Here is a 23763-nt window from a genome sequence, read left to right on the forward strand (position 1 = left end):
GGTCTCTGGATGTTCGGAACTGGAGGGACATATCGCTCACACTGCCCTGGTAGTCCTTAATGGGTAAAAATTAAGTCCTGGGACCCACAGCTTTGCTCAGATCTCTTGAATGTGGCCCTGAAGAGGCTGCGTCGCCTTCATTCCACCTCAGGCCCCTTTAACCCAACACCAGGCACTCACTCCCTGCCCCGTTCTCTCACTCCTCCAGGTTCCCGCTTTCTCGCATTCCCATGGTGTTCAGTCTTTTCTTCCCCCTTCTTTACCCCGTGTGAGTTTTTTTTCTCTCTTGTTCTGAGTCAAAGTCCGATGGGGAAAAGTAAGCGCTGGTCCCCAAAAAATGAGTGCTGGTGGGCCCCACCTGCAGCCACCAACACGAGTTAAACCCCACCGAGACCTGTTCTAGCAGCAGGGGGTCTGTGGGTGAAAGGGTCTGCATGGGGTATATCGATCACACTGCCCTGGCAGAGAACATACCCTGCAGTAGGGGGTCTGTGGATAGCAGGGTCTGCAGGGGTATACCTCTCACTCTGCCTGGCAGAGCTCTGGCCCTGCAGCAGGGGGTCTGTGGATGATAGAGTCTGCAGGGCTATACCTCTCACTCTGCCCTGGCAGAGATCTGACCCTGCAGCAGGGGTCTGTGGATGGTAGAGTCTGCAGGGCTATACCTCTCACTCTGCCCTGGCAGAGCTCTGACCCTGCAGCAGGGGTCTGTGGATGGTAGAGTCTGCAGGGGTATATCTCTCACTCTGCCCTGGCAGAGCTCTGGCCCTGCAGCAGGGGGTCTGTGGATGGCAGAGTCTGCAGGGGTATACCTCTCACTCTGCCCTGGCAGAGATCTGACCCTGCGGCAGGGGGGTCTGTGGATGGTAGAGTCTGCAAGGGTATATCTCTCACTCTGCCCTGGCAGAGCTCTGGCCCTGCAGCAGGGGGTCTGTGGATGGTGGAGTCTGCAGGGGTATACCTCTCACTCTGCCCTGGCAGAGATGTGGCCCTGTAGCAGGGGGTCTGTGCGGGTAATAGGGTCAGAAGGGGACCATAACCTCTGACCTCGAAGCTTGGATCTTACCTGGCAGCAGCAGGATGTCCGCCAGCGGTTTGCAGTGGTACAGTCCGATGGTGATGACGCAGTCCGCCCACAGCCCCCTGGAGCCCACCTCGTCCAGCTTCCGGCAGGTGGTGATGCTGTAATTACACGTCACGATCCAGTCGTTGGTGGCGGTGGCGACCACGACCCCGATCCAGCCGATGACACTCGAGAAGAAGGCGATACACTGCAGGCTCGAGGACGCCATGTCAGGAGGGGCGGTGGGGTCAGAGAGGGCAGGGCAGCGGGTCCCTACCAAAAGGACGACAGGAGCTGTGTATTGCAGCAAAGGGCAGGGTGAGTCTCTGCACCAGGGCCCCCGGCACCTGAAGCTTGCAGTACAAGTCTGGATCTGGACAGTACAACAGAGGGCAGTGCGAGTCTCTGCTCCAGGGCCTCAGGGCACCCTAAAGCTTACAGTAAAAGGCTGGATCTGGACAGTACAACAGAAGGCAGTGCGAGTCTCTGCACCAGGGCCTCAGGCCACGCTGAAGCTTGCAGTACAAGACTGGAGCTGGCAGCCCAGCAGGGGGCACGGGGCAGGGCGAGTCTCTGCACCAGGGCCTCGGGGCACCCTAAAGCGAATAGTAAAGGCTGGGTCTGGACAGTACAACAGAGGGCAGTACGAGTCTATACACCACTGTACCGGGGTCAGGCTGGGGATGTGCAGTACAACACAAGGCAGTGCCAGACTCTGCACCAGGGCCCTAGGGTAGGTTTGAGCTGTGCAGTTCAACAAAGAGCAGCTCTGTCTTTGCACCTGGCGCTAAGGGCAGTACAGCAGGGGGCAGTGCGAGTCTCTGCACCTGGCGCTAAGGGCAGTACAGCAGGGGGCAGTGCCAGTCTCTGCACCTGGCGCGATGGGCAGTACAGCAGGGAGAAGTGCGAGTCTCTGCACCTGGCGCTAAGGGCAGTAAAACAGAGGGCAGTGCGAGTCTCTGCACCAGGGCCCTAGAGCAGTCTGTGGGGGAGTTCTCTCTCTGCCTCGGTCCCCTGGCCTGGCTGGGGCTGCGCAGAGAATGGGCCCCCCGGGCGGTAACCAGGTCTTCTGGTATGAAAGGTCCACGCACTCTCTGTTCCCAGTGAAAGCAGCAGACGTCGGTCCTCTCCGCGGGAGATGCAGCGACTTCTCTGGACACTCTCACGTCGGGACAGGATGGAGAGGAGAGCCAGGCACGCCTCTACTCCAGGCGGGGCCTTCCAAAAGTGCTGCCGACCAATGAGGAGAAGGCAGGGGGAGTGAGGGTATCAACTAGCCAGTATGTGCAGCAGCTTCTACGGTCAGAGCCCGGCTCCTTGCAGCACTCCATGTGTGACCTGCGGATGGGACAAGTCAGAGGTGCAACAAATGAGGGGCAATCCACAGCAGGACGGCGCTGCAGCTTAGCCGGGTCGACAGAGTGCAGTACAGACAACACCCCCGTACTCCCAAAATCAAAACAAAGCTCCAAAGTCAAATTTCTGCGGAGTGCTTTGAAGAGGTCATGAACCGCACTCACAGCACTACAACGATACTGCGTCCACCAAACGCAATCAGCAATACGACAGCATTGCTTGACCTGGGAGGGCCTCGTGGGGGCAGTGCGCCCGGTGCATTCCTTCTGCGCCGAGGCCTAGCTGAGGCCCCCGCCGGGCAGTGGGGCCCGCACACTACAGGGACCCCTACTCAGCATACACCCTATGAACATCTGCGAGGAGGAGTTGTGGCTTAGGGGCCCTTCACCACGTTTTGCTGAGGGCCATCAGCGTCTGTCCGTCTCCTCAGTTTGGTTAATAATGGCGGGAAATTATTCCCTGGCAGGTTGCTGAAGGAAAACTGAGGCGAGAGACACAGACTCCCAGGAGGGTCTCGGGAGACAGTTTATGGAGTGGGGATCGACAAATAGACAACAGCGCCCTGGAGGTCTGCATCACTTTTTCTTTCAGAGCAGGGGTACTTTCAGCAAAGAAGATTAATGTGAGAGATTGTCTGAGTAGAGAAAAGGGCGGGAGATTCAGAAACGGGGGAAAGTAGACCCCAGGGAAGGAAAAGGAAGGCAAACAAACAACTGAGTGGAAGAGTCCAGACGAGAATGGCCACAAGTGTCCGGTTCTAGAATTTGTGGGGGCAAGGACGGTCAGAATAGGAACACGTGAGGGACCGTTAATTTTCATAAGCAGTAACATCACAGGAAGTGACATCACAGGAAGGGACACCAATCGGCCGTTCATTTTCTGGCATTGTTGAAGCAAAAGGGAGGAAAGGGACAAAGAAGAAGACGAAAAGAGAGAAAAAAGTTGACAGGAAGAAAAGTCAGGAAAGTTTGGAAGTCGTATGGAATCCCGTGATGGAAAAAGGAAGCTGGTAGAGGGACTAGCTAAGGGCTAATAAACAATGAGGCATGCTTAGTATGTGGAAGGAAGGAGAGCCAGACGAATGATGGACGTAGTAACTTCTTAAGGAAATAAGAGGAAGGTCTGAGAGGAGGAGGCTGGGGACATCATAGTTTACGATACAGCGCCTGATGACGCCGTTTTACCACACGCGGTAAATAACTGTACTGCCATAGGATCCGACAGTACACAGCTTATCAACTTTGGGAGGATGAAGGTCCGAGGTAGCCACGCCAGGAATCTCACTTGTTAGAGTCAGGCAACGCTGATATGTCCGGGTTGGTGACTCACTTTGCTAGCTTTCTGAGGCACAGTGGAGGAAAGAAAAGAACCGAGCAGCCTTTGTCTTCGCTGTTCAGTGAGAATATTTAAGAAGTCCAAATACTTCCCCCTTTTCAGGCCTGATACCCTTTCTCCTCACTAACTTTAAAGTGTGTATATCTACACGCACACCTTTCACAATTTCATATTATAGGTGGACCCACCGGTTTTGTCAGAGCCCCGTTGTGTCGCACTCATGAACATCTTTTCCAGAGGAGCCACCGAGTGCGATTTCTCTGCTTCAGCGGTAGTCAGATGACAGCACACACACACACACACACACAATACAACTTCACCATGTCCTTGGAGTGCTGTGCTGTCTGCGAGGCACCATGCACAGCAGCATTGCAACAGTCCAACATCACAGAGTCTGAAGAGTGCAGAAACAACAGCCATTCTCACAGCATCACAGCTGCACCGCAACTTCCGTGAGTCTGGGGAGTGCAGAAACAACAACCACACTCACAGCATCACAGCTGCACCGCAACTTCCGTGAGTCTGGGGAGTGCAGAAACAACAACCACACTGACAGCAGCACAGCTGCACCTCAACTTCCGTGAGTCTGGGGAGTGCAGAAACAACAACCACACTCACAGCAGCACAGCTGCACCACAACTTCACTTAGCCTGGGGAGTGCAGAAACAACAACCACACTCACAGCATCACAGCTGCACCGCAACTTCCATGAGTCTGAAGAGTGCAGAAACAACAACCACACTGACAGTAGCACAGCTGCACCGCAACTTCCCTTAGCCTGGGGAGTGCAGAAACAACAACCACACTCACAGCATCACAGCTGCACCGCAACTTCCCTCAGTCTGGGGAGTGCAGAAACAACAACCACACTGACAGCAGCACAGCTGCACCACAACTTCCCTCAGTCTGGGGAGTGCAGAAACAACAACCACACTCACAGCAGCACAGCTGCACCACAACTTCCCTCAGTCTGGGGAGTGCAGAAACAACAACCACACTGACAGCAGCACAGCTGCACCACAACTTCCCTCAGTCTGGGGAGTGCAGAAACAACAACCACACTGACAGCAGCACAGCTGCACCACAACTTCCCTCAGTCTGGGGAGTGCAGAAACAACAACCACACTCACAGCATCACAGCTGCACCGCAACTTCCCTGAGTCTGGGGAGTGCAGAAACAACAACCACACTCACAGCCTCAGTACAACCACACTCACAGCATCACAGCTGCACCGCAACTTCCCTGAGTCTGGGGAGTGCAGAAACAACAACGACACTGACAGCAGCACAGCTGCAACGGGACTTCACTGAGTCTGGGGAGTGCAGAAACAACAACCACACTCACAGCAGCACAGCTGCACCACAACTTCCCTCAGTCTGGGGAGTGCAGAAACAACAACCACACTCACAGCAGCACAGCTGCACCGCAACTTCCCTCAGTCTGGGGAGTGCAGAAACAACAACCACACTGACAGCAGCACAGCTGCACCACAACTTCCCTCAGTCTGGGGAGTGCAGAAACAACAACCACACTGACAGCAGCACAGCTGCACCACAACTTCCCTCAGTCTGGGGAGTGCAGAAACAACAACCACACTGACAGCAGCACAGCTGCACCACAACTTCCCTCAGTCTGGGGAGTGCAGAAACAACAACCACACTGACAGCAGCACAGCTGCACCACAACTTCCCTCAGTCTGGGGAGTGCAGAAACAACAACCACACTCACAGCAGCACAGCTGCAACGGGACTTCACTGAGTCTGGGGAGTGCAGAAACAACAACCACACTGACAGCAGCACAGCTGCACCACAACTTCCCTCAGTCTGGGGAGTGCAGAAACAACAACCACACTCACAGCAGCACAGCTGCAACGGGACTTCACTGTGTCTGGGGAGTGTAGAAACAACAACCACACTGACAGCAGCACAGCTGCACCACAACTTCCCTCAGTCTGGGGAGTGCAGAAACAACAACCACACTCACAGCATCACAGCTGCACCGCAACTTCCCTGAGTCTGGGGAGTGCAGAAACAACAACCACACTCACAGCCTCAGTACAACCACACTCACAGCATCACAGCTGCACCGCAACTTCCCTGAGTCTGGGGAGTGCAGAAACAACAACGACACTGACAGCAGCACAGCTGCACTGCAACTTCCCTTAGCCTGGGGAGTGCAGAAAAAACAACCACACTCACAGCATCACAGCTGCACCGCAACGTCCGTGAGTCTGAAGAGTGCAGAAACAACAACCACACTGACAGCAGCACAGCTGCACCACAACTTCCCTCAGTCTGGGGAGTGCAGAAACAACAACCACACTCACAGCAGCACAGCTGCACCGCAACTTCACTTAGCCTGGGGAGTGCAGAAACAACAACCACACTCACAGCAGCACAGCTGCACCACAACTTCACTTAGCCTGGGGAGTGCAGAAACAACAACCACACTCACAGCATCACAGCTGCACCGCAACTTCCGTGAGTCTGAAGAGTGCAGAAACAACAACCACACTGACAGTAGCACAGCTGCACCGCAACTTCCCTTAGCCTGGGGAGTGCAGAAACAACAACCACACTCACAGCATCACAGCTGCACCGCAACTTCCCTCAGTCTGGGGAGTGCAGAAACAACAACCACACTGACAGCAGCACAGCTGCACCACAACTTCCCTCAGTCTGGGGAGTGCAGAAACAACAACCACACTCACAGCAGCACAGCTGCACCACAACTTCCCTCAGTCTGGGGAGTGCAGAAACAACAACCACACTGACAGCAGCACAGCTGCACCACAACTTCCCTCAGTCTGGGGAGTGCAGAAACAACAACCACACTGACAGCAGCACAGCTGCACCACAACTTCCCTCAGTCTGGGGAGTGCAGAAACAACAACCACACTCACAGCATCACAGCTGCACCGCAACTTCCCTGAGTCTGGGGAGTGCAGAAACAACAACCACACTCACAGCCTCAGTACAACCACACTCACAGCATCACAGCTGCACCGCAACTTCCCTGAGTCTGGGGAGTGCAGAAACAACAACGACACTGACAGCAGCACAGCTGCAACGGGACTTCACTGAGTCTGGGGAGTGCAGAAACAACAACCACACTCACAGCAGCACAGCTGCACCACAACTTCCCTCAGTCTGGGGAGTGCAGAAACAACAACCACACTCACAGCAGCACAGCTGCACCGCAACTTCCCTCAGTCTGGGGAGTGCAGAAACAACAACCACACTGACAGCAGCACAGCTGCACCACAACTTCCCTCAGTCTGGGGAGTGCAGAAACAACAACCACACTGACAGCAGCACAGCTGCACCACAACTTCCCTCAGTCTGGGGAGTGCAGAAACAACAACCACACTGACAGCAGCACAGCTGCACCACAACTTCCCTCAGTCTGGGGAGTGCAGAAACAACAACCACACTGACAGCAGCACAGCTGCACCACAACTTCCCTCAGTCTGGGGAGTGCAGAAACAACAACCACACTCACAGCAGCACAGCTGCAACGGGACTTCACTGAGTCTGGGGAGTGCAGAAACAACAACCACACTGACAGCAGCACAGCTGCACCACAACTTCCCTCAGTCTGGGGAGTGCAGAAACAACAACCACACTCACAGCAGCACAGCTGCAACGGGACTTCACTGTGTCTGGGGAGTGTAGAAACAACAACCACACTGACAGCAGCACAGCTGCACCACAACTTCCCTCAGTCTGGGGAGTGCAGAAACAACAACCACACTCACAGCATCACAGCTGCACCGCAACTTCCCTGAGTCTGGGGAGTGCAGAAACAACAACCACACTCACAGCCTCAGTACAACCACACTCACAGCATCACAGCTGCACCGCAACTTCCCTGAGTCTGGGGAGTGCAGAAACAACAACGACACTGACAGCAGCACAGCTGCACTGCAACTTCCCTTAGCCTGGGGAGTGCAGAAAAAACAACCACACTCACAGCATCACAGCTGCACCGCAACGTCCGTGAGTCTGAAGAGTGCAGAAACAACAACCACACTGACAGCAGCACAGCTGCACCACAACTTCCCTCAGTCTGGGGAGTGCAGAAACAACAACCACACTCACAGCAGCACAGCTGCACCGCAACTTCACTTAGCCTGGGGAGTGCAGAAACAACAACCACACTCACAGCAGCACAGCTGCACCACAACTTCACTTAGCCTGGGGAGTGCAGAAACAACAACCACACTCACAGCATCACAGCTGCACCGCAACTTCCGTGAGTCTGAAGAGTGCAGAAACAACAACCACACTGACAGTAGCACAGCTGCACCGCAACTTCCCTTAGCCTGGGGAGTGCAGAAACAACAACCACACTGACAGCAGCACAGCTGCACCACAACTTCCCTCAGTCTGGGGAGTGCAGAAACAACAACCACACTCACAGCAGCACAGCTGCAACAGGACTTCACTGAGTCTGGGGAGTGTAGAAACAACAACCACACTGACAGCAGCACAGCTGCACCACAACTTCCCTCAGTCTGGGGAGTGCAGAAACAACAACCACACTCACAGCATCACAGCTGCACCGCAACTTCCCTGAGTCTGGGGAGTGCAGAAACAACAACCACACTCACAGCCTCAGTACAACCACACTCACAGCATCACAGCTGCACCGCAACTTCCCTGAGTCTGGGGAGTGCAGAAACAACAACGACACTGACAGCAGCACAGCTGCAACGGGACTTCACTGAGTCTGGGGAGTGCAGAAACAACAACCACACTCACAGCAGCACAGCTGCACTGCAACTTCCCTTAGCCTGGGGAGTGCAGAAAAAACAACCACACTCACAGCATCACAGCTGCACCGCAACTTCCGTGAGTCTGAAGAGTGCAGAAACAACAACCACACTGACAGTAGCACAGCTGCACCGCAACTTCCCTTAGCCTGGGGAGTGCAGAAACAACAACCACACTGACAGCAGCACAGCTGCACCACAACTTCCCTCAGTCTGGGGAGTGCAGAAACAACAACCACACTCACAGCAGCACAGCTGCAACGGGACTTCACTGAGTCTGGGGAGTGTAGAAACAACAACCACACTGACAGCAGCACAGCTGCACCACAACTTCCCTCAGTCTGGGGAGTGCAGAAACAACAACCACACTCACAGCATCACAGCTGCACCGCAACTTCCCTGAGTCTGGGGAGTGCAGAAACAACAACCACACTCACAGCCTCAGTACAACCACACTCACAGCATCACAGCTGCACCGCAACTTCCCTGAGTCTGGGGAGTGCAGAAACAACAACGACACTGACAGCAGCACAGCTGTAACGGGACTTCACTGAGTCTGGGGAGTGCAGAAACAACAACCACACTCACAGCAGCACAGCTGCACTGCAACTTCCCTTAGCCTGGGGAGTGCAGAAACAACAACCACACTCACAGCATCACAGCTGCACCACAACTTCCCTCAGTCTAGGGAGTGCAGAAACAACAACCACACTCACAGCAGCACAGCTGCAACACAACTTCACTGAGTCTGGGGAGTGCAGAAACAACAACCACACTCACAGCCTCAGTACAACCACACTCACAGCAGCACGGGTGCCCTGTGACTTCACAGAGGCGGCGGGTGCTGTGCATGTCACAGTGACAGCAACCACACTCACAGGAGCACGGGTGCCCTGTGACTTCACAGAGGCGGCGGGTGCTGTGCTTGTCACAGTGACAGCAGCCACACTCGCAGCAGCACGGGTGCACTGTGACTTCACAGAGGCGGCGGGTGCTGTGCATGTCACAGTGACAGCAGCCAAACTCACAGCAGCACGGGTAGCCTGTGGCTTCACAGAGGCAGCAGGTGCTGTGCATGGCACAGTGACAGCAGCCACACTCACAGCAGCACGGGTGCACTGTGACTTCACAGAGGCAGCGGGTGCAGTGCATGTCACAGTGACAGCAGCCACACTCACTGCAGCACGGGTGCCCTGTGACTTCACAGAGGCAGCGGGTGCTGTGCATGTCACAGTGACAGCAGCCACACTCACAGCAGCACAGGTGCACCGTGACTTCACAGAGGCGGCGGGTGCTGTGCATGTCACAGTGACAGCAGCCACACTCACTGCAGCACGGGTAGCCTGTGGCTTCACAGAGGCGGCGGGTGCTGTGCATGTCACAGTGACAGCAGCCACACTCACAGCAGCACGGGTGCCCTGTGACTTCACAGAGGCAGTGGGTGCTGTGCATGTCACAGTGACAGCAACCACACTCACTGCAGCACGGATGCACTGTGACTTCACTGAGGCAGCGGGTGCTGTGCATGTCACAGTGACAGCAACCACACTCACAGTAACACACACGCAGTCAGCTTTACTGTGCCGGCGAGTGCTAAAGCAGCAAACTAACAGCACCACCGCTTCACTGTGTAAGGAATGTGCGTGTACACACAAGAGCTGCACTCATCGCTGTGCCCCAGTGCAGCTGAGGGGGCGTGGGGGGGGGGGTACAGAGGCAACGCCACAGCACAAGACAAAGCCCAAGGAAACCACTCTCAGAATAAACGCAGGATGCAGCTGACAAAACATATTCTGTAAACAGAGGAAGGAGGTCACAATGGCGCTTTGTGCCAGGGGCAGAACCATAAACCTCCAACCAGCGGCAGGAGGATTCAGGGCACAATCATTCACTGTCCTAGCAGGGTGAGGAACAACAGGAGAACTGAACAAACACACAACAGCAATACTGAGGAGGCAAGCATTACACGACCCCACTGGCGAAGAGCTGGAGTTTGAAAACTTGGAGAGGGAAAACCACACTTCACTAAGCCCAGGGCTTTAAATGGGCCGGGTCCTGCCGGTGCTCAGCACCGACAGTTCTAAAAAGCTGGTGCTGAGACGGGGCCCTATCAGGCTCACCATTTCTGCCCTCTCCCTTAGGGTGAAAAAAAATCTCAACTCTGCAGCAGTAGCACCCTTCACTGCCTTTGATGTAACTTCAAAGTGACTCGTTATAGTTCTTTCACAGTCTCATCATTTCAGAACTGAAGCATTTTGAATATTATATACCACGAAGCCATAGTTGTTGCTTATTTATCTTAGGCAACTAACAACCAATGAAAAAAGCCAATAGTCCTAGCTTGTTGTAGGTATAATGCTACTTGTTGTATCATATATTTGGATGCAATGATAGAAGCAGCAAAAAAAACCCCAAAAAACTCTGCAAAGCACAGATTTTTAGCTTATGTGTTTTTAAGTCAAACCCTTAATTACATCGGCCACGCCACATGGGGAGACCCCTCCCCAGTTTATTCATCCCACTTAACGCCCTGACTAAGCCCTTACCAACAATGAACAGAAGTACACGTGCATGCACCAACAAAAGAATGCAAATAGTGCACACAACAGTCAGGCCTGACAACAGTGCTATGGTGGCTTGTAAAAACAACCACAATCAACAGAACTGAAGAAGCAAAGCATAGAGCACACCGGCCACACTACAGCAGCAAATCATAGAGAGCACTCCATCCACACTCAACAGCACAGCACACAGCCCATTACTCACACTGCAAAAGCTCATGCATATAATGAACATTGACAAAGCCATCAGGCCTGGGTTTAATGTGCTAACACAAGCAGCATAAGCATCCGAGTTGGAAATGAGGCATCCCTTCAGATCACAGGTCTGGCAGGTATGACTCAGCAGCTGCTGGGCCAGCCCTGTGAAATGTGCTGAGTCTTTCCGGTGCTATTTCTGACACTGAAACACATTCAGCAGTGCTGTGGCATATTTACAAATATTTCACAGAACGCAGCACAGCCGATGAAGTTGGTGCACTGTACTGCATGAGATGGAGAGAGCATGACAGCACCATATCTGCTAAGATATGGTGCTATTCTTTTTTCAGTTTTATATAGCGCAAACTCGACCCGAAGGTATCAGAGCACTTGAAATGAGCACCAGTTGCGTTACACATGGACACATTTATTTTGTTAGGCACGGGGATTTGCCCAGAATCACAGGATGTTGAGCGTTCCTGCCGAGACTCAAACCCGGTTCCCCAGCTTCGAGTGTGTCCACTCTAGCTGTTAGGCCACATCCTTTCCTAGATATTGCTCTCTTCCCAAGCACTGGTGCATTTTCAGGCTGCCTAGCACCATGCACACACCTATGTACCATAGTGTTGTTGTGCGTTGGATTCTACTTGTGATGTTTAGCATAGAATTTCTATAGGAAGGGTAAAAACACTACGGTAAGAAATACTTAATTTTCCACTTTGAATGTGTGCCGCACAGTGCATCACAAGTACAAAGTAAAAAAAGTTTGGAGAAGAAAAACTTTTCTCCTACTTTGCACCTGCCTCAAGAAGGTGTATTTCTTTGGTGTAATGCCCTGTCCTTAAATGTAAGTTGATAGGTATTTGCGTTAAAAATTAATGGTGCGGGCGTGGCCAAATAAGATGGCTGACCGGTCGTAATCCGTGTCAGCTCCAGACCCCCTTGGTCGTTATCGCCCTTTTCTAACACGGACGGAGTAGTGGATCTCGCATGGCCATAGACATCACCTACCTGCACTGACCGCACGCACGGCACCCGGCTCCGAGATCGCCTCCAGGACCCAGTACAGGCAGGTGAAGTGCGGAGGCCATGCCCGAGCGGGACTGGCGAAATGGCACCCTGGTGAAGCGACGGCCGTAGCATGTAAAGGTGGTGCTGCTTTGGGTCTCCTCTCGGACCAGAACGGGCAGACAGCGGCGTGATGCTCGCCCTGCCAGCACTGGGCCCCCAGGGAGCATAATTCCCAAGCAAAGAGATTCAGTGGACACCAGCGGGCTCCCTGACATGTGCAGCAGCTCAACGCGGATGGTTGCGGCTGAGCTGATTCCTGCTTGCACCAAGAACCCTACGAGTGGCCGACGCAAGAAGACACCCAATGGGTCAGTGCCTCATATTTTCTAACCGTCTGCAGCATTTAACCAGCCCGGGGGGAGTCTAATGCAAGTAGGCCTGCCTGACCCTAAGATGGTGGCTTCAATGAGACAATAATGACGGTATTGCTCCGGCCTCACCAACGAATCCAATAGAGAGGCTGTGAGTCCCCATGCACTGTCCTGAGACCCCCGCCGAAGCACGCCACTTGCAACTATCCACGGTCCTGGCGCCCGAGTCAGCTCCAAGCCTGTGTCTGGAAGACCTGAGGTGGGCAGAGACAACCAGCAGAGGGTCCCCGGCGTTTCCATGGGTTGCATTGCCCCTATGCCACCCAAAAAGGCATCAAATAAAGTCTCTCAATATTTTACCTCGGCGGACCTTTTGGCCTCCCTGCGAGATTTTAAGAAGGAGCTCTGCCAGGAAATAAAAAAAGACCTCCATGCTTCGATGGACCAACTTAAGGCCGACCTCACAGAGAAAATGGCGTCGCTCCCGAGTGCAGGAAGTAGAAGAGCAGGTACAAACCTTGGATGCTCGCTCAACCAAAATGCACAAAACACAGCAAAACTTCCAGGCGCAACTGCAGCAAGTGATCTTGAAGGCGGAAGACATGGAAAACAGGGCCCGGAGGGAAAACATACGCATCCGGGACATGGAAGAGGGCGCGGAGGGTCCCGACCTTGAGACGTTTGTGATCGGTCTATTCGCAGACATCCTATCTCCTTGTCAATTAAAGGTGAAGATCGACCGAGCCCATAGAGTGGGGCCCTTACTGTCGGGGGAATGACGCAGGATACGCAATGTTTTGGTAAAGCTGCACTCATTCAAAACAAAAGAAACTATCCTTTCCGCCGCACGGAAGAAAGAAGAAATCGCCTTCCAGGGCTATAAGTGCATGCTCTTTCAGGAGCTAGCACCCTCGACTCTGGCATGTAGGCAAGCACTTCGGCCTGTCACCGCCAAACTAGGTGAGGAGGGGATCCGCTATCGTTGGACCTACCCTTTTGGCCTCGCTTCTGAATTCTTTCCTTACGGACAGAAAACAAATTGTGGCCCTGGGGGACTTTCAGTCCAAACCTTTCACATCGCCTTGTGGGGTCCCTCAGGGATCATCTCTCAGTCCAACTCTTTTTAACATTATGTCAGTGCGCTGGCCCCTGTCATAGATGCATTTGGATTTGGCCTTACCTCCGGATGATACGCAAATTGTGGTATCTCTGACACCTGGGAAAGAGGCTGGTATTGAAGGACGCATTCGGGAGTGTATGTTAGCAGTGGGCAGCTGGATGGCTAAGAATTGCCTCAAGCTTAACTCGGATATAACCGAGGTGATACTGTTTGGTAACAACATTAACTTCTGGACACTCAACTGGTAGCCGGACTCGATGGGCACTCTCCCTGTTCCCACTAGAAAGGTAAAAAACCTGGGCATAATACTTGATGAAAGACTCACTTTAGAGCCTCAAGTGAATGCTGTGGTATCGAAAACTATGTATGTTATCAGAATGCTGAGGAAAGTGTTGCCTTCTTTGCCCTGGGAAAGCAGACAAACTGTGGTTACGGCCCTTGTAATGGCAAGACTGGACTGTTGCAACGGGCTCTATTTAAATGTTCAACAAAGATCTCTGAATAAATTGCAGATGCTACAGAACACTGCAGTCAGATTGCTTTCAGGAACGTCGAGATTTTCCTTGGTTTCCAATGATATTAAAAAACGACATTGGCTTCCAGTCAAAAGCCGAGTACTTTTCAGGGCTCTTGGCCTGATTTTTAAGGCTCTCCATGGCATAGGTCCAGATTACCTAAAGCACAGACGTCAATTGTATATTTCTGAAAGAACACTGCGGTCAAAAGGAGCCAAGCTGGTTTTGGTGCTGTGCATAAACAAAGCCAGATTGGGTGGCAAAAGCTTCATTTATGGTGCAGCAAAAGCCTGGAACGATTTGCCATTCCATTGAACAAATACAATGGATCTTTTGTCCTTTCGGAAAGTAATAAAAACGTGGCTTTTCTCTCAATGAGCAGGTTCTTTTTTCTCCGTTCTCTATTTGTCAGCAGGGTATTTGTTGCGCTTTACAAATGTCATTATTATTATTATTATTATTGTTATTATATAGGAACAAGTCGCAGCATATCACAGATCTCCGGGAGGGCCTCCGCCTTCTGGGCCTGCCAGATCTTGAATCCGACGAGGCTGCGGGTCAAGCAAAGAATGCGAGCCAACTGCGGAAAGGGTCTCGAGCATGGCAGACTGTCACCAAGAATAAACCGCCAGGTAAGTGATTCTCACTCATCTGGGAACAATAGATCTTGTTCGTGATTGCCAGGGTGGCTCTTGAAGGCCGGCAGGGACGACATGCTGAGGCCATGAGCTGGAGGTGGAAGTTAAGTCCAGACTCCGCTATGTGTCACTGACCTCTTCAGTAAGATGGGTATACAACTGCAAAGACATCTTTGGGAGATTTCTCCGTTCCTTTAGCAAGGCGACCGGGGGAGATGGGCCCCATCATAGTGGTAGTCTCTTCAAGAGAGCTTCTTGCTGGGAGCCCGTTGGCAGCTCGGCATAACTTCACTAGGGGTTTTTCGGGGGGGGAAGGGGGTTTCCGGTGGTGGTGTGGGGTAGGTTTACACAAACATACTGGGGGGATGGGCTCTGGCAACAATAGGGTGGGGAGGGGGGGATGGGCTCCCACCAGGACGGTCACCAAGACTGACATGTGCGGGTCCAAGGGGAGATTTGGTGAGCGAGGGGGGAGGGTTAACACTGTGTAAATGGTTTTTATTGCATCATGGAATATCAAAGGTTTGAATTCGCCCCAATAACATAAAAAAATAAGGAAATATCTCAATTATCACCAATTTGATGTTGTAGCACTCCAAGAAACACACCTCAAGAAATCAGATGACACACAGCTACGCCACAAAACATACCCACTGATCTATAGATCCTCGGCGGGTACCAAGCACAATGGGGTAGCACTGCTTTTCCGCAGCACAGCCAAATTCCAACCTGAGGCTCTCAAAACCGATCGGGAGGGCAGACTAGTGATGGTAAAGGGGAGACTCAGGGGTAAGCTATGCACGTTTATTTCCCTCTATGTCCCCAACTCGGGTCAGTGAGCGTTCTTGTCTTCCACTCTTGACATGATAGGAAACTTCACAGACAGCCCTGTTTTTCTCCTGGGGAATTTTAACTCAATATGGCAGCCTGCACTGGACAGCTCCCACACTCATCGGGCCCCAGCCACTGGTTTTTCTAAAGGGGTCAAACAGAAAATGTCCACGTTAGGTCTTCATGACTCATGGCGAACACTCAATCCTACCACCAAGGACTTCACCTATTTCTTACATGTCCACAAGTCCTACTCCAGGATAGATTATATTTTTTCAGTCAGGTCCTGATATGCTCATTGCGGGCGACCCAGATACTACACCTTTCGATCTCAGACCACAGTCTAATTTCTACCAGCTTTGCTTGGAGTGGGAATAAACTGGACACGAAACGCTGGTACTTCCCAAGCTCGCTCCTCTGAGATGAGACCCTTTGCTCAGCACTGTGAGCCTCCATCATTGAATACTTTACGCTCAACAGACCACAAGCCACTTCCCCACAAAACAACTGGGATGCCTTCAAAGCTGTGCTAAGGGGGATATGCGTGCAGCTTAATGCAGCTTTCAAACCAACAGAGAGCAAAGAAACGAGTAGCTCTGGAGGTGGAGTTGGAATCGGTGGAAAAAGCTCACAAGGCGTCTCCCACGCATACACTTCAGCGGCAACTCACGGCGCTTAGAGGCAAGTTGCGCTCTATATACAACAACAGGGCAGAATTCACTCTGCTCAAACTGAAGCACACAGCATATGCTCAGGGGGACAAAGTGGGGAGACACTTAGCACGCCAACTGCGTGAAAAGAGGGAACGAGAGTTCATAGGGGGTATAGTAGACAGGGAGAGTCATACCACTCACGCCGACGACTGTAAGGCAAAGCTTTTGGCAAGTTCTACAGGGAACTGTACTTGGGCACCCCACCCAATATTGCCCTGCAATGACAATACTTGGACACAGTCGAGCTTCCCCATCTCTCACCCATGACCGCGGAGTCCCTGGATGTCCACATCATCGATGAGGAGGTCAGAGGTGCCATTGCCCAAGTTAGACCCCACAAAGCCCCAGGGCCCGATGGGCTCACAGCCAACTTTTATAAATGCTTTGCCTCGGAACTTGTCCCACACATTGTTATCCTCTTCAACGCAATTGCGTCCGAAGCCCCGGTCTCGGACTCTATGGCCGAAGCAGTAATCTCGGTCATACCCAAGCCAGGGAAGGATCCCCAGCAATGCGCCTCGTACAGGCCAATAGCCCAACTCAACTTAGATACAAAATTATACTCGGCAATTCTAGCGGCCAGACTGAATAACCTGATGCCCATCCTAATCCACCCTGATCAATCAGGCTTTATAACGGGGTGACAAACTAATAATACTAGTGGGCCTAGATGCCGAGAAGGCCTTTGACAGGGTGGATTAGTCGTTTCTCTTCTTGACAATGCGGAAATTTGGCTTCGGTGATAAATTCCTCCACATGGTGTGTACAAATTATCATCTCCCGAAATCACGCGTGCTGGTCAATGGTCATTTGTCTCTCTCATTTGCCCTTAGCAGGGGCACTAGACAAGGCTGTCCACATTCCCCCTTATTATTTTCCCTCAGTATCGAACCTCTGGCCGAGAGCCTCCGAGAGCCTCCGAGCCAATGGGGAGATCCGGGGAATCCGCTTCGGTGGCATGGACCATAAGGCATCCCTATTTGCGGATGATATCTTGCTAATACTCCGGGAGCCTGCCTCCACCCTTCCGGCTGTGCAAGGTGAGTTGGCCCGTTATGAACTAGTGGCGGGCTTTAAAGTTAATCTTACCAAGTCCTCCATTCTCAACCTTACACTCTCTGAGCCAGAAGCAGCGAGACTAAGGGGCCAAACGACCTTTCAATGGGCAACACATTCCCTCCTCTACCTCGGCGTTCATCCCACGCCTAAAATTGGGGACCTTTACAAAGCCAATTACCCAGCCCTACTGACCCAGATGCAACAAGACTTTCAGAGATGGAATCCACTCTTCATCTCTTGGCTTGGGCGAATAAACATTGTCAAGATGTCAATCCTGCCGAAGTTCTTATATCTCTTTCAAGCTCTCCCCATCGAGCTTCCCCGGGATTTATTGTCCCGTTTACGTTCAATAACTACCAACTTTATTTGGCAAGGAGGGAGGTCTCGTCTACCATTCCATGTGCTGCGGCATCCGAGGAAGGAGGGGGCGTGGCTCTACCAGATTTCGCACTATACTATCAAGCAGCACAATTACGAGTAGTATTGAAATGGACTGCAAGGGAATCAGAGAAACACTGGCTCCATATGGACCATGCCGTAGTGGCCCCTCTATCTGGGACATCCTATGGAAGCCCAAGAAAGACAGACCGGCATAGGCGTATCTCAGCACCCCCACACATACCACTCTCGTCGTTTGGGACCACATTACAAGAAGACAGGGATTGACCACTTTTCTCTACACACCAATACATTATAACCCGGCCTTACACGAAGGGCCATTTGACTATTGGAAGGAGGGCGGCTGCATTAAACTCAGATCTCTTCCACAACTATGATATATTAATGTTTGAAAGCTGTAAAAGAGAATTCCAGCTACCTCACAGCGAACACTACCACTACCTCCAGCTTAAACACTGGGCCACGCAACCACCTTTAAAGGAGGCGGCCACTAGAGAACTGACGGCCTTAGAGAGATTAGTTCGGAAGGCAGGTACCATGAAAGGGGCCATTTCTTCCCTTTACACTCTGTTATTGAGTACCTTACAGGCCCCCCGAGCATGCTACATGCACTTCTGGGAACAGGTCATAGGTCAAGACATCACAGGAGAAGAGTGGAAACACATTTGGGGAGACATTTCCAGTCACAATCACTCTATTGCACTGCGCGAGGCTCACTATAAGACACTCCTAGATTGGTATCTCTACTCTACTAAGTTCAAACAAACTTTCCCTGATACTTCAGATCTCTGCTGGCGGGGCTGTGGAATGCAGGGAGACTTCCGCCACACTTGGTGGGATTGCCCAAGCATCCGACCATTCTGGGAGGAAATTCTCTCCCATATTAAAGACATCCTAGGATATCCCATATCGACGACCATAGCAGGGACCCTATTGGGTATTAGGGATCCCGAATCGGAACATCCAACGAGAGCCGATAAGGCAATAATTAGGGGTGGGCTAGGTGCAGCTAAACGTACAATTGCGGCTGCGTGGAAAAAGAAAGACGCTCCAGCCCTATCACTATGGCATTCATGCCTATGTCAGATACTCTCCATGGAACGCCTAGCTGACATTTTCCGGGATGACTATAAGAAATTTGAACATAAATGGGGCCCTCTAGTCACCTATCTGACCCAAGGCCTCCTATCAGCGGTCTGTCCACCCTCCCTTCGGGATATGCACCTCTTCAAATTCTAAGCTCCGTGAGGGTCTCCAGGCACTCCTAAGCGTTCCCTCTGGGCTGGTCAGGTCCATCCTTACCTAGATACCCATCCTCACAACATTCATACCACACACCACCTCATTAGGCATGAACCACCACCACCAGGGTTGGGAGGGAGGGAGGTCGTTGGGGGTTTTTGGGTGAGGGGGGCTCAAGTTTATGGTTTCTTTGTTCTTATATAAAAAGTTAATCTGCAAATTATGGACCAAAAATGAGCATCTCTTCCAAGGCACTAAGGAATGAGTGCATAACCCCTGAAATTTGAAGCAACTGGACTGCAAATGGCTATCTTATTTGCTCAAGGGGCTTGCAATAATAATAATGGTGCTTTCATGGGTACGACCCTGTATTCCACCTGGAATACTACGTTGATGCAGAGTAACACAAAGTAGCACAAAACACTATTTACATGAATTTTAGACAACTTTCCAGCACAAAAAAAGGTTTGCCCTGGAAAGTTATTGGTTTAGCAACATCTGGTCCTGTGTTTTTTTCATTTTTGTTCCCAGAGTAGCAAACTGCAGGAGGTGAGGGAGGACTCTTGTTTTCACCTCCATCTAAGCCCAACAAAATGCCTCCCTAAAAGGACCACCAGCACTCCTTATGCTCGAATCCCACCCTGGCTGGGAGCTAGCTGAAGCTGAACAGTTTGATGCAAGAGCTGTTGCTGAAACGAAGACACACAGCTTGCCACTTCACAAGTGCTTAAGAAATAAACTATAATTTGGAGACTGGTTATAAAAACGGTTTCAACCTTATGCCTCACTGCTTCCCTGCTCTCCTTGGCACTGAGTCATAAATTACTAAGCTATACCAGAAGACCTGTAACTTTTAACCTACAGGTAACGTAAGGCTTTCTACAATAAAAACAGAACTCTGCAGTAGGAGCATTAAACACCAGACTTATGTTACTGTTATTACACACTGGACCGTGCTCGGTACTCAAAATCCCCACATGAGGCGTCTTAGGGTCATATTAACAAGGAACAGGGAAAATTAACGCTAAGGGCGCTTAGCGCTAATTTTTTTAACGCCCGCTATCGCCGGATAATATCGCCTGGTTATCGCGTTATTAACAACGCTAACCGCCTAGGTGATAAAAAATCCAGCGATAGCGGCATTTTGGGAGGTTATCGCTGGTAATGCAGCGATAAAACTACAAGGATAGGGATATCCTTGTTGATAGCTCATGGTGGACTTAGCCATGTAATCCACCTCCCATTGGATTACATGGCTAAGTCTGAAAATTAGCAGACGTAAAAAAGCAGCGTTAACCGTGGTTAGCGCTGCTTTTTTGTCTCTAACAGGGTTAGCGTGAAGATTGATAATAGGAGAAATGTCACTTAGCGACATTTCTCCTATTATTTTGCTCTGGAACGCCCACTTTGCATCTCATTAGAGATGCAAAGGGAAGCGTAGTGAAAAAGAGTGCTAACATGCGATTTTGCATGTTAGCACCATGTTGTTGATAGGGCAATATTTGTATCTCCGCTTCTTTAAAAAGCGGAGATAAAGCCCTTGTTAATATGCCCCTATATTGTATAGGATAATTTAGAATTCAGACTGTTTGCAACCTATTTAATGAGTCAGAACATATCACATTTGCTCATGTTGCCAATTTCTTTAGGGTAGAGTTAAAAAAAAAAGTTGACAGTCAAACTCTGCCCCTCATGACTCTGCCCGACATGGCCACCCCTTTGTGCTGCCAACCCATTGACCCCCATTTGATGTGACCCTGTAGTGCATGTTTCCCATTCCATTTTCAGCACCGATAAGCATACTAAAGCCAGAGAAACAGATTGTATATATTAAAGGGTTCCTTTCTTTCAGTCAGTCAGTCAAGAATTCTTTATTTCGGCCATTAAGACCATAAAAACACAAATTAAAAAAAGTACAGCGCAAGTCATTCATTGATTTACCTAATAACAATTCCATTGCTTGCCATATCAACTTCTTGATAAAATACATTTCAATATCATTTTACATCAATTCCATTAAAGGATAGAAGTTTAAAAGAAAAATAGATAAAAACAAGATACAGTCTTACGCCGTTAAAATATTACAAAGACAACTTAAAAAGAGCCAAATTCAGCGATAAAATTGGATGATCGAATCAATCTTTGATTTCAACACAGACCTGCTTTTGTTTCTATGTTACTTATACCTCGCATGGAATACATCCTTCATTATAGCCCTTGTTTCATTTCTTTGACAGATTAAGAAAAGAAGAGCTATAATTAAAGCTCCCTTCCAACAGACCCTTCGTATGACATTAAACAATATGAGGACTGTATAAAAGGCAGGCGAGCCTTTAATATCGGCAGCCATTTTGTTCAACAAAACAAAACACAAAGGGGCATTTTAACAAGCGGCAGCGATAATTATCGCTGGCTGCGCCTAGCGCGAGTTTCCCTATCACTGGCTATCGCTGGAATTCATCGCCAAGCTAGAGCTGTATTTACAACGTATAGCGCATTGGCGAAGAAAATTCCAGCGATAGCAGGGAAATGTCCCAACATCGCTGGAAAACCAGCGATGTTCCCTGCGAAACAGCGATGACCTTGCTGATATGACCCTGTGGTCGTAACCCCACATTCCACCTCCCGTGCAAAGTATGCCTAACACTGGATTTTAGCAGACATTAAAATCCAGCGTTAATGGCCGGTTTGCGCAATTTTGTTTATCGCTACACCAGCCGGGGCATTGTTGTAAATATCGCGAAGCTGCCTTCGCGATATTTTCCCATGTAGTCTATTGAGGCACGCCTACTTTGCATCTCATTAACGATGCGATGCAAAGCAAAGGCTAAATCAAGGAAACAGGCGCTAGCGTGTCCTTGCTAATATTGCGATAAAATTATCGCCGCTTTTCGACCGAAAAGGGACGCTAAAGCGGCGATAATTTTCTCTCTCCCTCTTGTTAATATGCCCAAAAGGTACATAAAATGATCAGTTTCTGTGGCACTAATGATAAGCCCCCGAAAAGGAAGGATGGTTGGTGGCACAATTAGGGGTGTCAGGCAGGGGGATGAGAAGCACACAAGTGAAGCAGCCAGTGATGAGAAGGAGGAATTAAATGAGGCGGCAGGAAGAAGAAATGAAGGGCAAGACACACGTCAGGGATTGGAGGGAGTCAGCAGGATAGGATAGAGAGAGGTGTACCTGTAAATTACTCCCTTATGACGTTCAATGCAAGCAGCGCATTGGCAGTGGAAAGATACAGCATAACATGCAAAAGTATCATATGAGAAAGAAATACTCTTCTGTGATGAGCTAGGATCTGAGTGGTAAAGTCTCAAACCAGTTGCTGAAAGAGGCTGGTCAAAAAGCCCTTGGTTGTTGGGGGTGAAAACAAAACCCACTCTTGGAATATTTTAAGCAAAAGGGGGCAGATTTACAAATGACGCATCTGTAGAGATGCGTCACTTTCCCTGCGCCAACATGCCAAATCCTTGCGTCACCATGGATGCGCCGCATTTACAATACGGCGCACCATGGCGCAAGGATTGACAGATGCATCAGAAATTCTGACGCATCTGTTAACGGAAAAGTCACGCATTGCTGGAGTCGTGTCGCAAGCGTGACGCAACTCCAGCAATGCTCAGGGGCGCCCTATGCCTAACATGCTGAGTCACTCCTCACGCCTGCTTCAAGCAGGCACAGGGTTTTGACGCAGCATGGACGTAAAAGTGACTCAGTGAAATCTTGTAGATTTCACTGCGTCACATTTACGGGGCTTCCTGCGACGGAACGCCCACCCTGCATACATTAAACCTGATGCAGGTTTAATGTGGCGCAGGGTTTCACAACTTGACGCATCTCCCTAGATGCGTCACGTTGTAAATGGGTCGCAACTTTTACGCTGCCGCTGCGTCACAAAAGTGATGCAACAACGGGGCAAAAGTGACGCAAGGGGCTTGTAAATCTGCCCCAAGGTGTATTTCATCGCTGTGCAGTCAACCCAGGCCTAAACATGCAGAGCTCACTAATCACTCTGAAAAATACTGCAAATGTGTTTGTGGGCACGGGCGGGGGGGGGTGGGGGGATAAAAACAACCTGCACTGCATCAACTGTTTAACCTCAACATGCAATCACAACAGACTCGAAATTCGCAGACCACAAACACGACAGGATTACAACAGTGGGGTTACAAGCATTGCTACTGTTAACACTTGAACAATCTAAAGCTGTTCTGGATTTGACACTCCCAACAAGAAGCACAGGTGCCCTCCATGGCACAAGCAATCATGGCAGCCAACCTTGTTTACTGAAACATCCGGTGTGCGGCAATCCTTAGGAACCAATGAGACAATTTCCACAAAAATAAAGGGAACACAAGCCAGGGTAGTTTGGAAAATCCCACTTCACCCATGCTATAAAGCATTCATTGCCTAGTCACTGAAATTAGTTTGACCTTCTTCATGTGACCAGCATAGCACAACCCCTGCACACACGGACAGCCTGCCTAGCACCTGAACAACAATCTGAACCAAAAAGCAAACCTGCCTCATATTTAGAGCTGTGCGAGCCACTAAAGATTCGGGCCAGGCTCG

The 23763-nt window shown here is 50.7% G+C and overlaps 1 protein-coding gene across 2 annotated transcripts in view; it reads right to left on the reverse strand.

The window, feature by feature from the left end:
- The window catches only part of CLDN11 (claudin 11), a 92677-nt gene extending 90433 nt beyond the window's left edge, over positions 1–2244 (reverse strand). The window contains exon 1 of one of the 2 annotated variants that reach the window (XM_085635472.1): positions 1067–2244. In XM_085635472.1, coding sequence (XP_085491598.1) covers positions 1067–1292 — 226 coding nt within the window. In that variant the 5' untranslated portion in view covers positions 1293–2244. The remainder of the gene's footprint in view (positions 1–1066) is intronic. The other variant, XM_085635471.1, reaches the window with a different exon arrangement.
- Between the last annotated feature and the right edge of the window lie 21519 nt (positions 2245–23763).

Source organism: Triturus cristatus, chromosome 11 (assembly GCF_964204655.1).
Source record: "Triturus cristatus chromosome 11, aTriCri1.1, whole genome shotgun sequence".
Classification (NCBI taxonomy): domain Eukaryota; kingdom Metazoa; phylum Chordata; class Amphibia; order Caudata; family Salamandridae; genus Triturus; species Triturus cristatus.